Genomic DNA, 16854 nt, shown 5'->3' with positions numbered 1-16854 from the left:
TAGCACAATGCGCAACACTGCCGAGCAATAGTGTCATATATATTGGTAGGGCCAGACCATGCTGTTTAGAGGCCATATGTACCACAGTGAAGCAGTAGTATACCATATGCATTCCTTACCTAGTCCAGTGTTCGGTTAAATACTTTCTACTTTCACGTAACACGGGAGTAGCTCGATAAAGATCGTAGGACCGCTACAAATAATTTGTATTATTTGAAAGAGTTCATCACGCTAAATTTCGAAGTGACAAACTAATCACAAATAGAAAGTTTCGAAAAAGGTAAAATGAATAGCCTCTCAGCGAAAAATACAATCCTCAACGAATGATCATTTCAAGGTACTTCAAGTATGTGAACTAAGATGGCGGACACCAAAACTTAGTATGTGTACCAGGTTAGAGTTAAGCCATAATTTCAGGTTCAAATACTACGGGAGTCACTTGGCTAGGAGTCACCGAACTCCTAATAAAACTAAAATAGCTGAAATCTGAATATAATTATGGCCTAACCCTGACCTGGTACACATGCTACGTTCCGGTGTTTGCAATCTGGTTTCACATACTTCAGAAGTCCCCATTTCAAAACAATTGGTTCAGTAATTATTAGAGATAAAAGTAAAAAAATGGGCGATGTAAATAAAATTCATTAGTTTGAGTGAAATGAAATAAAATGTTTTCGACTACTTGTCTTGCAATATTATAAACCAGGTGTGAACCAGGTTTTTGAACCAAGAGCCAAAAATTTCACCCGCCTAGACTGACGGGCCATGTAAGTGTGACGTCAACCGCAAGAGACGAAAAGAAGATGTGAAAAGCACGCCGTCGAATCGATTGAGTGAGAAAACGTAAAGTTTTGTCAACGTCGTCATAACATGAAATTCTGTGACATTCTGAAATACAACCCACACAGACTACGATCATAATCGTACAAGTCTATTGCATCATACAGATTTCAATAACTACAACTATGTAGTGCTTGCAGAATTGGTTGAAAGCAGAAATTTATGGCAGCATCAGGCAGGCCAGATTGAATCACGGATTGAAGATAGACCCAACGGGCCGGATTTGGCCCGCGGGCCGTACTTTGCCATGCCAGTGCCACACTACTCACTGAATCCGCACAACAACGTTTTTTATAAGCTTTGAGATAACTGTCGAAGAGAGCAAGCCTTTTTGAATAAAATAGCCTCGTATGCTATACTTAAATACAATAAACATACAAATAAACAATCAGTGTAAATAAAATTTATTAAGTGCATTAAAAATACTCCCGAGTGGCAAGGAACGTCAGGTTTCTACTATTCACCAAAATTAAACCATAGCTAGAAAAAATTCGCTACATCAAGAAGAAAACCCAGAAAATTTCGAAAACAGAGAGAAGCTTCGTCAACTGAGACACCAAACTTTATTCTACGTCACCACAACGCAATGATTTCCAACATAGAGAAATCTCGCTAAATAAAAAAGGTCAACATCGAGTCAATTTGTTCTCGGTTTTCAGCAATTCTCATATAGTAAGTGTGAGCAAATTATGTTAAAATTAGCAGAAAAGGTTAATTAAATTTTACATAAGAGAGAAATAATTCTACTGAGCAAATAACAATTTTTTTCAAATATTTTTGAGAAGAGAGAGAAGCCGATGAGGCTCATTTCTACAGCAAGACACAGGCCTTCGTTCTGTCATAACAAAAAATCGAAATTCCAGTGTTGTTTGGATTCCCGATATGGCCTAGACAAGTGGTTCTCAACCTTTTTTCTTCCGTGGCCCATTTTCATTGCACGAAAATTTTGTGACCCATTCACTTCTACATGCAAGGAGAAAACTACAAAACAAGCAAAAAACTATGTCCGCAAAAATAAACACTTTGACTTTGATAATTAGAATGAAAGTTACCCCCAGTAACAAAAAAATTATTATCGTTTATTCACTCCAAAAATTTTTATCAAATCTAAATCATCTAATCTAACTTATATCACTAGCAAAATTTAACCGAAATGACACAAATAAAAACCGAAATTTTTAATAATTCTAGCAATTTTAAATAGGTTTGTGGTCCCCCTGAAAGTGTTTCTGTGGCCCAGCAGTGGCCTAGACCTAGAGGGTACCGGTTGTCAACCAATGGGCTATGTCGCACTTCGGGGCCACAAAACAATTTCAGGTGGAATAAGCCACAAATCTATTGAAAATTGCGCTATTGATAAATTAGAAAAACTTCAATGTAGTCGCAGTGAACAATGATGCTGTTTTTGTCACTGAATGACAATCTACATTTTAAGTTAAAGTGGAAATGCCTATCTTTACAAAAAAAAATACTACTGTAGTTTTGCCCTAGCATGAGAAAGTTAATAAGCCAGAAGTTTTCGTGCAACAAAAGTGGCTACGGAAGAAAAAGGGTTGAGAACAACTGGCCCCGTAGGTTATCTTGGTTATTTATCCTCTTTATAAAAGTTTGCTTAAAGTTGGCATTGAAGTTCTCACACCTGAGGTTCGAACCCCAGTCAGTTTTCATTCCTGGTTTACATCATACCACCAAAATAGTACTCTTTTATAAATTTTCTACAACAAAAGTTGGGCGCGAGAGAAAAAGGTTGAAAATCACTGGCCTATTAGCTCGGTTATTTATCCTCTAGCAATAGTGCCATATCACCAAAAAGTACCAATGGTACCTGATGTACCGGATGTATAGAGTTCTCTCAAATATAAAATTATTTAGTGATTATTAGTACCAATTGAAGTTTGAGATAAACTTGCAAACACCCCGAAAAAGCAAAGAAAAAAAATCCGAATAAAAACAATCTGAATTTTTTTAATAATATACATAGTGTCAAATCATTTGGGTGGATTTTTCGACTCACATTAAGTCCACAAACCTTTTTTTGGCGAAGGCTTAGTCCTTCTGGTTTAAAGCCCGGACCCTGTATTTTTGACTTCATTACCGTGTGGCTCAGGATTGAGAGGATTCAAGTTTCTCAAAATCTAGAACTACCTTCAATTAAGTAACTTGCATTTTTGTAACGGACCTACTTTATAGAGTAAAATAGTGAATATCCTAAGAACTGCGGAAATAACACCATAAATAATTCTTTCTCTGTTTTTAACGTCTAATCGGCGTTAAATCAACTTTTCTTTATGTGTAGGCAGCGTTGTTGTTCTTCATATAGCCGTCATGCTGAATTATTTTTGGCCTGGTTGGTAGATTGTCAGTAGAAGTTGGTTATGAAAGCTTGCTTAGAGTTGGCATCGCAAACATAAAGTTTGAAACTTGGCTTAGATGTTGTCAAACGTGATCCACCGTATTACCCAATGAGATACAATCTCCAACCTCTAAATCTAGTAACTAACTCTTTTTAAGGGGAATGGACTGTTAAAACAGAACCTATTTTGAGATAGAAATGTAAACACCCTGTGAAAAAGAGCAAATAAATCTATAAATAAAATAGGCTTTAATGAGTTTCCTTATTTTACACGTTGAGTCAAGATAAGTCAGCGAAGCTTTTTCCTCTCTGTGAAGGCAACGTCCATGAAACGCATTCATTTAGTTTGGTGTTAATAGCTGTTAAGTCGTTCATGCTTTTAGCTGATCTGAGTGCTGTAAAGGCAAGTTCATTTTGCGGGTCTGGTGTCGTCTTCTTGAGTATCGGATTGGTTGACGTTGAATTGTTCGTTGATGACGTCATAGATGAATGACGTTGATTTAAATTCGTTGGCCATTGTGATGTCATATCAGGAACACCGATAGTTGTGAGGTCATACATAGAAGACGAACGACCGTTGTATTGTTGCATCATAAAGTTGTTGTGATCATTTGCAGCTAAATTTGATGTTGATGACGTAAATAATGGTCGTGACGTCATTGGGTATCCTGGATACATCGCTCCTTGAGCGCCATGAGATCCGTAAGAAGGCAGGGATCCATATACGCCATACATTGGATCATATCCATACGGCGTTTGCTGACTGTACAAACTATTAGCTTGGTACTGGCCGTTCAGAGGGTACATTGTGTTTTGTGGCATAGATGGTGTTAATTCACCTCCAAAGCTGTTTCTGCGCATTCGTAATGAGTTTTGTCGTTCCATTAATTTTTGTCTCTTGAAAACTTCATGTTCTGGATGTCTGTTTGAAGATCGAATCGAAGAAGCGATTGAGTTGATGGACATTGCGTCGTCTTCATAGATTGGTTCGCTGGAAAAATGTAAATAAGCTTCAGAGAACAAAGTACGCATTAACGACCACAAATTTTTTCGAATACAGCGTTTTTTTCGTGCAAGTGCGCCGTGATTTTTTTCCCTGATAATTGGACGCTACACGAACAAAAAGTTTGGGAACCGCTGGGGTAGGCAATATTAGACCGGAAAATTTTTGATTCTTGTGAAATTGTACATTGTATTAAAGATTGTTCTTACTGAGCGGAGTACAGGAATAAAATTAGTCTAGGACCTAGATGTCTTGGTAGAATAATCAGGGTGAGTCAATATACATGAATTAACTTACTCGTTTCCTCTCTGCACCCATCCATTAGAAATGTCATCCATACTATGAGATCGATTCAGATTCCCGAATGAACTGTGATACGATGGAGGCAAACTATGTGGATACATTCCCATGCTATGGTCTTGGAACATTCCATTTTCCGAGTAATTCCCATCTGAAACACGAAAGCAATACTTATAAATAGGAAATTCATAGCTCCAGAAGTATGTGCACCAAGATGGCGCACATCCTGAACATAGTATGTGTACCAGGTTAGGGTTTAGGTTGTGTGCCATCTTAGTGCACATACTTCTGGAGCGCAAGAAATTCAAATTATTATCTGCAGAACAGCAGTTGCCTATGCCAGGACTTCCCGAACTGGAGGTCGCAGGTGGGCACGCAATGAATGTCAGATGTCGCAAAGAGTACGCTAATTTCACACAAAGTACTATATCTAGAGGCGCGCTCACATAACAATGGCGACTTCGATCGTAAGAGCCGAGTAGCAGCGCTCTTCAATAACGATTCCAAATTTGATCATAAACACTAAAGGGCAAGTAACAATTCCGAATCAGGACTGTGCCGTCGGTGGCCAGAAATCGTTATTCATATCACTTCGCTAGTACTGCGGTAAATCTTGTTTGGGTCGCGGAAAATTTTGATATATTGGAAGGGATTGCAATCGCCTATTTGCAATCAAAATTAAAAAACTGTTATCGGTTCAAAATCACCAATCTGCAAAATTTCGAACCTAGTTCCATTGCCATCGCAATTCCGCAATTGCCGTCGCGTGATGCAAAACATACATAGTATATACAAAATATATATGTAAGTTTATCCTTGAAGAGTTGCAATCTAATGACCCCAAAAGGTCGTATCGTTCCAGTCATGCACCAAAAGCATTTGTCCATTTATTATTTGTACATGTATACATATATTGTGTGTTTATTGGTTTGACAAATAAAATACACTCTCTCTCAATCGAAATCAGTTATCCGATTGGAAAGAAAAGGATTCGACTCAAGTATCGGGACTTTGAGACTGTCACTCAAGTCCATGTATCTTATGAAACGAGAAAATAACTGGCTAACTAATCCCACACACAACTTGGACCGGACGGGAGGTCGTGGTTCGCCATATGATTAACCCGTTTCACGTCTTTGCTCTCTCCCGGGATAAATATGTAAATGATATTCTACTAGATAGGATTGGATTTACATATTTATCACTGAGAAGAGAAAAACCGATAAGACAGCTTAATCATATGGCGAACCACGAACTATCGTCCGGTTACAATTCCATGTCGGGTATGGGATTAGTTAGTTATTTGTTTACAGAAGCATGGACTTTATGGTGGAAAAAGCCATAACCGAACAGCGCTTGAACCACCCTACGGCGGTGAGGAGTCTAGCAATCCTCTCGCACATAACTACCTCTGCATGGTATGGATACGAACTCATGCAGAGGTGCGGTGGCGAGCGTATTTCTGACGCTTAGCACAATGTGCCACATGGTCGCGCTTTTAGATGAGGTAATTATTGCTAACAGAAAAAACAAACCTTTAAACGAGACGCTTTGTCTTCGTTGCAATGGTGTTAGAGGTTGGTTTGGTGGTGGAGGGAGCGGTACATTACCCGGTAAACCAGTTTGTTTGGTGATTCCGTACACCCCCTCAGTTTTCTGCATTTCCATTTCTTCACCCCCGTTCTTCCTCTTTTTACGCCAGGCCATGAATGTCTTGAAAAAGTACCTGGAAAAAGGGTGAAGCGTTAGTATGTAATGAGATCATTGCATTTGTCAAGAAATCATCTCTTTCTGGTGGTTTTATTAAAGAGCCAGTTCATACATAATATAGTAAATTAGATGTACGTAAAATATAAATTAGATTATTTTTAGTTTCGTAGTAATAAATAAATTCTGGATAAGTAATATTTCTCAGTATGTATGTATAAAGGTAACATACGGACATCATAACAGAATCGAAAGATGAATACAACAGGGATTGATTCAGATATTTTATTTTGTGACAAAGAGTATGATATACTGCTATTTCTAGAAATTCCGCTTGAATACTGAGTATTCAACTATATGTGTAAATAGTTTGCAGTGTAACTTACAGTGTAACATTTTTAAACATTCATTTAGTGGCATATTTTTGATTTGTTCTCTCTGTGTGTATACCGGTACTGTTTTAACAATGTTAGCCACGTCAATGTATCAATTAGGCTACAGACCTGCTCACGTGTGATTAGTGTTTTTCCTAATAATTGCTTTTATGAGTGTCCGCACACCGAATTTGCCGCCATGGTTTTGCGTTTGTTTGTATATTAAACCACTTATCACCTTTTCCGCAATGCCCAATCTAGCAATCAGTGTAGTTTTTCATGGCTTGGTTTTTCTTAAAGCTTTCATGGCTTCATGAGTATGACTATCGTCGCAAATTTATTACATTCCACTACCCACATTATCTTTGCATGAGGTTGTAGGTATTGGTCATTATCAACGTAATTGTTGAAAGAGAGTATAACAGCCCGAAAGTTTATTACTATCGTGTATTTTGTTTTTTTAAGTTTGGCCCAAGCCTCATTTAATTGGGCTTGTGTTTTTGTGTGCGTGCTGGTGGGCAGGCACATGAGATACCTCATGTTTTAAACTTTTTTGTAGGTTTTGCTTGCCCTCCAGAATTCTCCATTTTAAATTTAGGTTTGTTATGGAGTTTTCGAAATAAACTATCTATCTATCTATCTATGTATCGAGTGAACTTTGAATTGGTGCGATTTTTCTTGCATGGTAAGAAATGTTTTTCTGGATAATATAAAAAAATTTGTCTTCTTTTTGTACTAGTGCGTGCAAATTAAGAATTTTTCAATTTATTAGTTATTGGGCACGAAATGCATCTACAATTTTTCAAAAAATTGCTGTTGTTTTTGATTTCTTGATGTTGTTTATTCTATTATTTAGTTTGGACTTTCTTACCTTTTGAATACATAAGCTGCTGCAGCTGCAACGAGAATTACAAGAATAACCGCAATGATGATGTAGAGATGAGTGGTTGATGAATCAAGAGCGTCCTCTTCTGGATCTTTCTCGGGATCTGAATAGATTGGTCATATTTGAAGTGTTTAAAAGGCGAATGGAGACTTGTGATGTAAATCTTAATACGGAGAGTATTAGGATATTGGGTAGTCATGTAGTATAGGCAACAAAATGGCGGACACCGGAAAGTAGTATGTGTACCAGGTTAGGGTTGGGCCATAATTCCAGGTACGAATACAACGGGAGTCATTGGTCTCCGAACTCTTGATAGAACTAAAATAAGAAAAATTTGAACAAAATTATGTCCAAACTATAACCTGGTACACATACTATGTTCAGGTGTCCACCATCTTGGTGCACATATTACAGGAGTGCCGGATATTGTGTATCGAAAGCTAACAAATATACTTGCCATTCCGTTGAAAATTTAGTCTAAATCAGCTGTTTCCAACCGGTTGGGAGGTCATGGCCCGGCAAAGGGACCACAGAACAGTTGACGATGGGCCACAATTCTAGGCGCATAACTGATTTTTTTTCCTTCACAAGAAAACTTCCCCAACAGGTCATATTTAAACTATATAAAAGGGATTCGGGAATTGTGACATTATGCAAAGACTCAATTAAAAAAAGATCTATTAGGTTTGCGCCCCTAGTTTAAACTGTTTAAAATGTTTGGGGTTCGACGAAAGCTCCCATAAAAAACTAGGGGTTCGGCAGGCTCTCAAAGGTTAAGATCCACTAGGACTCAACTAATTAGCATATGTTATTAGAGTATTTTCTTCGTTCACCTCCTTTTTCGATTAAAAAATTTATATTAATAAAGTTGGGGTTGACCCTTGCCAGGGTGGAATATTTTATGTAGGAGTTTCAATGCACTAGCCTCCCGGCTCATGCTGGGCTCTGGAGCCGATAAAGGTTTTCTCCCACTCCCGTTTATCCCTTAAAATTGTCTCTGTGTTGGGAACTTTCACGATGTCTCTCTAATTCCAGTATAACCAGAGTTTTGGTTTGGAAACTATAATGTTTAGTTTCCGTTGAAATTTAACTCCCAACCCAAAGAAGAATGAAACATCGAACATAGAAAGTTATAGAGAAAATTCTCCCATGCAGATGTAAATTAAAATATTGAAATATCGTAGACAGCTAAATTTGAAAATATAAATTAAAATGCAACATTAGGAAAACCATTAAAGCATGTACTTTCATATCTCGGCTGATTCCTTGCTCCATATATCTTCTGTCCTGGTATCCCAGGCGTGGTCGTTGGCCTCGTGATTCGTCTTCTTAATGGTAGTAGGTTTGTTGGGTTGGATGGAGGGCTGAAAACATATTTACGTTTTGATTTATTAATTTTTTTTTCATTCCCATAAGCGATGGCTCAAGGGTTGGGGCGTTGTACCCAATTGTGTTGGCGTCGAGAGTGAAAACTTTTCCGCTCAAATCTCATGCCTATCGTTTTTCTCTACTGACATAGAGTCCTTTCACCTTGAGTCTAGGTGTAATAAATGCCGAGCCAAGGTGGGAAAGCGGCGGTAATAAAGGGCAATCTAGTATTAAGTCAAAGTCGAAAACAACCAAGTTTCATAGCTGTTAAATGGTATTATGGACTTGTTGGATGGAGCTGTTCCGAGTACCGCGCCAATCAATTCTTACTAACGCAATTCGTCACTGCAAATTTCTATAGTTCTTAAATTTTTAGTAGCCAGTGACCTTAATGAGAAATGTCTCCGTTATTTCTGAATGAAGCAGGGTTTTGATGAACCATTACAAATATTCTTACCTTTGTGTCAACGGATTGTAAGGGCCGGCCGGGATTCCTTGTCCAAAGTAACTCGTTTCTAAAACAAATTTTGATGAAAGATTAGTACAATTTATATTAATATACAAAATGCTATAAACAAGGCTCTAGAGCAGCAGACACTACGGCAACGCATCATGAGTGATGTGGCATAACATGAGTTCGATGTTGGTATTCATTATGGGCGCTCTAGAAGTGTATGTGCCAATATGGAGGTAACTAATTTTGTTCGCCTACTTTAATTCTAGTTGTGTAAAGGAACTGAAACCTATGGGCAGGGGGTATATTCACCACTGGCTTAGAAGACCCAACTCGGCACTGCCTACACGTTTCAACTATACCCTGGCTGGGATGGTAGGCATAATATTTCAACCCCAAATAAATAATCTGTGATATCAACACAGTGTGATTTGGGTTCAAACTAAGTTTTTTAAAAAACAAGAATCAGTAAAGTGTCGACGAATATAAAGATAGCTCTGTCGAAGGTATTTTTACGAGCTAAATTTGCCAAATGCCTTGCGCAGTCTAGTCAGTATTACCTAATCACATATCATATGACGCCGGAGGCGTTTCAATTAGTGATGAACATGATCTAGTTCTATGATGCTTTCACACGTAACATGTTGTATTATTCGCCCATATTTGACCGTTGGTTAGTCAAGAAGACGGTGTTTTGAACGAAGAATACTTTATAATTGCTAACGACATACTATGAGGAAAAACACCTTCGACGTACTTGACGTATATTTTGTGGCACAAATTTCGCACACTAACATAAAACAGTAACGTTTCGTCTGACCATGGTCAGAAACGTTACAGAAACATATTTGTGTTAGTGTGCAGCAAAACTCTTGAATCACTTAAGATAATTATCTCCACACTTACTACAGCATTCTTGCAGTATGAAAAATAAGTAATTAGTCCCGCAGAAATCAAATTTATAGAACAAATTACATTATTGGAAGTTAAGATCCAAAGACGAAATCCTCATATAGCTCCAGAAGTATATGCACCAAGATGACGCACATCCTGAACATAGTATGTGTATCAGGTTAGAGTTCAGGTTGTGCGCCATCTTGGTGCACATAATCAGGGAGCGCCATATAGTAAAATATTATGACAAAAATGCTCTCGTGATATCAATGTGAATGTATTGAGTACAAACCTCTTCTTCCAGGAACTTCTTTATCTGCCCTGAAAGCAGCCATGAACCCTCGATACGGGGTTGCTATCGCATCCGCTTGAAGATCCAATCGCAGCTTGTTACCTGAAGACGATAAACATGCGTTAGGAGAAGATATTCTGCTGCAGGCACACCTTTTAAACAAGGTGGAATCTTTTTTTAAAGTGACAATAGACTTGCTATTACGGCTGGGCATTTCGAATCGAATAGTGAATTATTTAAATCGGTTAAAATTAAGGCAATCATTTCGAAGCGCCGCCATGCTGTATTTAAGTAAATTCTCCAATCTTTTTAAAATATTCGATTCGATTCTGTAATCATTAGACATTCAAAAATACCCATCACTGCTTGCTATAATCCTGCCGGTTACTTTGCATGAGATTGCAGGTTCGAATCCTGTGGGAGATAATTATAAGCGAGAGGATTGCTGCTGAACACTTCACCATTTAAGGAAGGTTCACGTAGCGGTTACGGCTTACTTTCATTAACTTTTTATTCACTTTGAACAATAGACTTAAGCATTCCTACACACAATTGAATGAGAGGTCATATGAATAAGCCTTCTCATCGGAATTTCTCTCTCCAGATGAATATGAGAGCCTATTATCATCTGATCTCACGTGTTTACTTGCACCTTTGAGCTAATGATGCGCGTTATGGTGACGAGTGTGACGGAATGTGATTACTCAAATGATGAGTAGTGCGACAACTAATTGTTGCGGCACAATGCATCTCATCTATTCGTCTGGCTCACCAGTCGACATACAGTTGTGTTAACTTGTAGACGTTTGTTTATGGTCACTGTTTAAGTTGTATTGTTAAGTTGTGCCGCTGTTCTCAATAAACGAAGTTTAGTAGTATACAAGCTTCTATTCTGAGCAGATAGCAAATAAGAATTGATAATAGAGTGACAAGCGACCATTCACGCACTGAGAGCTATTTCGATTTATCCCCTTTTCTGCATGTGGAGGGTTGCATTATTTTCCAATGTATACCCTAAGTGCGACAGTAGTAATTGTACTTATAGTATCGGTTTTCTTATACTTTTAATTAAATATTTTGAGTGATTATTTTGCTAATTTTGATGAATTCAAAGTGATTTTAAGTTCTTCAATAGAAACTCACCGTTAGACACGTAATCTCCGGGTAGATCGGTTCCACAGAACCTGGCTTGAGATTTCTGCAAGTCCATATCAATGACTTCGACAAACTGACTTCCACAGCCATTATTATTTGGTACGAGGAGATCCAGGTCCTTGAATGAGAGACGGACTCTGTACCCCTCCATTGCGGTGGCTCTAGGATTTCAAAGAAAATTTAGGGACAGAAAGAACAAAAGCGTCAGTTTGTGTGTTTCTGCGATGAAACGACCATATAAAACAGGAAAAGCTATTTATGACACACACTATCTGACACAGAATCAGATGAATTCGATGGGCCAGGCTGATTGCGAAAGATTCTGAAACAGAAGCTTCTTACGTTGTTTTAAGTGAAGGTCTGAGATCATCTATCTAATAATTGAGATTAAAATTTATAAATATCATTATTACAAAAAACGAGATTTAGATTTCCCGGGCGCGGGTCAAAATTTATTTAAGATTCGAAGCAACACGAGTTCTCTAACTGGAATGTCTCGGTCACCAGCGAAGAGCCTTGCTTGGAGCAAAGGCAAGAAATCGAGATTTCTAATTATGTACTTACATCCAACTGCATTGTACTTGTCCCTGGAACTTGTTTGGATAATGCGGGCTCTTCACAACGACCCATGCTATGCTGACTTGAATTGAAATGACACAGTGAGTCCCTGGAATATATAAGAATAGATGAAGATACGATTTTCATATTTATCTCTAAGAAGGGGAAAGTCGTTTCATCATTCGGTGCTTCGCGGCTTTTCGTCAGATCATCAATTCAGATATAGGGGGTATGGGAATAGCTCAGAGGTGTTTATGGGTCATGTAACCAACTTCAGATATCTAGTTCGGCCACACAACAAATATAGTAGACAAGGAGAGATAATGCGTCTGATTAAGACATTGGGCACAACGGCAAAGATTTAACGCAGCGACAGGATCAAAAAAGACCTGTAGTTTTACCCACGTGAGCGACTTTTTAAACATAAACTGTCGTATTCGGTTTTGATGCCTGATGGGGAAAATATGAGGGCAACACCAGATGGCTTGAAGGCCGGTTTGTGGTCTACAGACCGCCTGTTACTCACTGTATAAGATTCATATATGGCTTTAAAAGCAAGTGTTCGCAAATGGGAGCATTAATATAGAAATAGACACAAGAATTCTAATGCAAATTAGAATCAGCTGAGAGGATAAGCACATTCTAAATGCAAAATACACACAAGTTCTGCAAATGAGGATTTCTTATTTAAATCAGAATCCCATAAAGACGCAAACTGGGGATTTCAATTTGAAGTCACCAACGAAAAGTCGTAAACGAGGGATTTTGATATAAATTAACCTATAAAAAGCCTCGAACAGGGGTTTATTTTAAAATAAGCTGAAAAGTGGAGACACGAGGGGTTTTCAATGCAAACTGTACTAACATGAAGGCGCAAACGGGGGATTCTCTCCTTCCGTTCTTCTGAGTGGCGGGACAATCTTCCCAACATTCGGATACTGAACTTGGTTGCCAGAACCGGTAGACCTGTGATTATTGTTATTTGCTTTGTTGTTATTCTTCAAATTGTTAAGGTAGTTACGACGATTTACGGCATCTGCATCGTTGTGGTCTACGCCTGCGTAACCTCCGCCTCCTCCTGGTGACGCCCCTGGTCGTCGCCTTTGTGGATTCCCGCGACCTTGACTGCGAAGGACATCTCCGATCGTTGGCCTGTGAATTGCGTAATAGATTTAAGGTTAGTAACTGATAGTATTCATAAATAACCGAAATCTTTTCCCAGTTCAGCGTTAATAGATTAACCTATTTATCCCGGGGAAAAGGAAAGCCGATAGGACAGCTTAATCATATAGCGAACCACGGCCGCTCGTCCAGTCATTTGTTTTCAGATGCATGGACTTGAAGAATGGAATTTTACAACGCGGCAAATCTTGGAAATAACGTTTGGAAAAATAGTGCGCCATGGACGTTTCCCCCAGCATCGATGACTTGTTTATTTTTTCTGCAAGAATACCGTAACTGACATCGACTGAAAGCCGGGCGAGAGGCTGTGGTTCGTCATATGGTTAAACCGTCTTATCGGCTTCCCCCCAAAGATAAGATAAATATGTAAATCCTATCTTAACATGTGACACTTATATAATTAGATTCATCGTTCTTGGCCAAAGTATTTAACAAAAACATCACTGATACCGTGTTTCCCTGAAAATAAAACCTAGCCTGAAAGTGAGACCTGAATTTTAGGAAGGATTTTAATATAAGCCCTCACTTTAAAAATAAGACTTAGCAGATTTTTTTTAAATAAAAACGTGCTATTTATGAGTATATGGATATCGGTTTTCATTTTTGTATATTTGGAAATTTCGTAATTCTCTGCTTTGTAATTTTGTTTTTGATAAATGAAAATAAAAATAAATGAAAAGAAAAGAAATCCATCAAAAATAAGCCCTAGTGTTGTTTTTCGAAAAAAAAATTGAAATAAGACCCTGTCTTGTATTCGGGGAAACACGGTAGAGAAGTTGCATGCAAACGCTTTGTGGTACCAGGTAATCCATCAGTATATTTCAGTAAATGCTGATCAACAAATCGCTGGCAGCTCTTCAATTAGAATACCAATATCAAATAACCGTTCTTGTAGAATGTATTTTCACAAAGCGGCAATTCTTGGAAAAAACGTTTGGCAGCAAAAATGGACAATGACATAACAATGGCAATTTTTGCAGCCGCTCAGACACTTCGTTCGTTCAGACAGACATGCAACATAGGCGTAGCCAGAGAATGCCTCCTTCCCCCTAAAATTCTTCATTTTTTGAAAAGCGATTTTGCGTCATTTGCAGGGAAAGACAAATTCGTACGATTTTTGCTCTTTTTTTAATCGGATTCATTGATAACCCGATGTTTTTGACTCATTATCAAAAATCTAAGGGCACGTAGAGTCACATAATTTTGATGACGTCATAGCGAAAAATCAATCCTCCAAATGAACCAATCAAGATAAATGAAAATGCGCGATTATAATGCTTGGGTAACTCCGACAGCAAAGTGAATATGTTAAAATATTTTTTCAGATTTTGTTGAAATGTGTAGTCAGTACCTGCTTTAAACTGGCCTTGTTCGGAGCAAAAAGTGCAATTAAGCGTTGTATAACGTCATATTACAAAAAAAATTGCCTTTTTTCCTCAAAAAAATGAGGATATTGCTTGATTGACCCACCTTTTTGCTCTTGGGTTGTATGAATTCTTGTTCGATAGTTTCGTTTTCCCTGGTATAAATTTGCCTCCACCTGTAGGAATAAATAAAACTAATTTATTGCAAATTTACAACTTGCATAAAACGATAATACTGCGCTCATTTCCTCGTCATAAAGTTTCAAGGCAAGTGTTTTTACGTTTATCTCTCAAGGGTCTCTATCCTGTGGCAAAAAAACGGTCTTTTCTTTGTAAACAGAGGATGCCATGGGGGTAGCCGTCCCGGGAAGTACGTTGTACATACGGAAGTACATATGAGTTTGATGATTCAATTATTAATACAAACATTTTACTCTTGAATTAAAACAAGAGAGCTATGCTCAAATATATGGGCACGTAGAGTCACATAATTTTGATGACGTCATGACGAAAAAAAAGTAATAGCCCTCTGGAGAAAATTTTTATCTTTACCCACTAAAAATTTCAAAGCAATTGGTCCAGTATTCGAAGAGAAAAGCGATTTCTTCAAAACGTGTTGACGGAATAATAACAATAACAACAAAACGATCGTTATGTCCACTACGCGTCCAATAACATAATCTCTTTCCACGAAATAGCAAGTATATTTATGAGCTTCCATTAGATCATAATCTAACTTCTTCAGACAAAACACCCCTTAATTCACTCTTACTTGACCTTTGATTTATTCACACTCATGTATAACAACATTTATAATTTCTTTATCCCTCGAATTATTTTTGAAGTTAGATATAAAGAGCCTTCATTATCAGAAACTCAGCAGCAGAAAAGCTTAATACCACGCCCCACTTGTGAAGAGGCGAAAATGTTGGATATGAGAACAGTCAACCAGGCATAAGTTTCATATGAGCCAGACACGTATGCACGAAGTCCATAACTTACACATAAATATCAGGCGCTCATTCCATCATTATATTATAAAATCCTATATACATAGATTTTCTGAAGAAGAAAAAAGGCCAATAAGACGGCTTAAGCGTATGGCAAACTAGGGCGCCTCGTCCGGTTACCAGACCATGTTGGGTATGGGATTAATTGCCTAGTTTTTTTGTGTCAGATGCATGAACTTGGCCGTGGAGGAAGCTGTAACCGACCAGCGGATACGTGAATCCCCCTACGGCGGTGATGAGTCCAGCAATCCTCTCGCTCATAATCACCTACCACATATATATTCGGGAAGTATTTTCCAACTCATTTTAGTATGCGCCAAGAGTTCAGTCACATGTGAACTATAAACTTTAATAATCCCACAACGGTCGGAAAATCGTCAAACACGTGAATTGGATTCGATTCCCGGTGTAGTTAAACTTCTAGTGGAATTAGCATAACCATTTTTGCATATGTCATTTCCAACCCCCAGCTGAATACGTCTTTCAAAAATTACGTCATAACGACGTCACAATCACGTTATATAGCTTGACTAATTATAGCTATTACCGAAATGGCATCTATGCCGACGATAACGTACTCACTAATGACAGCGTATATTTTGGCGAGCTTTATTACTGTGACGCCGTAGTGACGTAATAGTTGCATGACGTAATCGGGTGGGGGTTGGGAACGCCACATGAAACAAATTGTTGAGCCACGCCCACAAATTATTATGGTACGAGACTACACGAAATCCTGATTCCCAATATTCAAACTTACTTTTAAACTTGTTGGTGTTCTTATTGTTTCTTTGTCCGACGCATGAAATAATGCTATACAGTAGCAAGAAATATAAAACGAGATATTTGGTTGTGTTATGCATTTTTAAATCATCTAAAAATAAGAGCATGTTTAGTTATTGATGTTTTCTCTATCATCGATTTCCTCAACAAGGTTTATTGCCTTAACAGTGACCAATCAGCAAAAATGACGTAACAATTGCAATTTTTGCATAAGAGAATGTTTAATCATGGATGTTTCCTCGACCATCGATTTCTTTGTTTATTTCCTCGACAATGACCAATCAGCAAAAAGTCAAAGATGACGTTACAATTGCAATTTTTGCAGCCGCCA

General features: G+C 38.0%; 1 protein-coding gene across 1 annotated transcript; it reads right to left on the bottom strand.

The window, feature by feature from the left end:
- Window positions 1–1228: 1228 nt before the first annotated feature.
- Window positions 1229–16656, bottom strand: LOC120339409 (uncharacterized). The gene is made up of 12 exons (XM_078116309.1): window positions 16501–16656; window positions 14837–14906; window positions 13050–13336; window positions 12191–12293; window positions 11615–11787; window positions 10472–10573; window positions 9289–9346; window positions 8709–8827; window positions 7449–7566; window positions 6032–6222; window positions 4494–4647; window positions 1229–4184 (listed from the first exon to the last, which is right to left on the bottom strand). Exons 1-12 carry the CDS (start codon window positions 16628–16630, stop codon window positions 3473–3475), a joined length of 2217 nt encoding a protein of 738 aa, XP_077972435.1. The 5' UTR covers window positions 16631–16656; the 3' UTR covers window positions 1229–3472.
- Between the last annotated feature and the right edge of the window lie 198 nt (window positions 16657–16854).

The sequence above is a fragment of the Styela clava genome, chromosome 9 (assembly GCF_964204865.1).
Source record: "Styela clava chromosome 9, kaStyClav1.hap1.2, whole genome shotgun sequence".
In the NCBI taxonomy this organism is placed as follows: Eukaryota; Metazoa; Chordata; class Ascidiacea; order Stolidobranchia; family Styelidae; genus Styela; species Styela clava.
This window is presented reverse-complemented; position numbering and strand designations above follow the sequence as displayed.

What these genes read in the sequence shown, in the direction of transcription:
- LOC120339409 (XM_078116309.1), bottom strand. Translation starts at nt 16,630, where the DNA reads ATGCTCTTATTTTTAGATGATTTAAAAATGCATAACACAACCAAATAT. An exon ending in GAATCAGCCGAGATATGAAA is followed by an intron (nt 7,567 to 8,708) that starts GTACATGCTTTA and finishes CAATCTATTCAG; the next exon opens with ATCCCGAGAAAGATCCAGAA. An exon ending in TGGGTGCAGAGAGGAAACGA is followed by an intron (nt 4,185 to 4,493) that starts GTAAGTTAATTC and finishes ACATTTTTCCAG; the next exon opens with CGAACCAATCTATGAAGACG.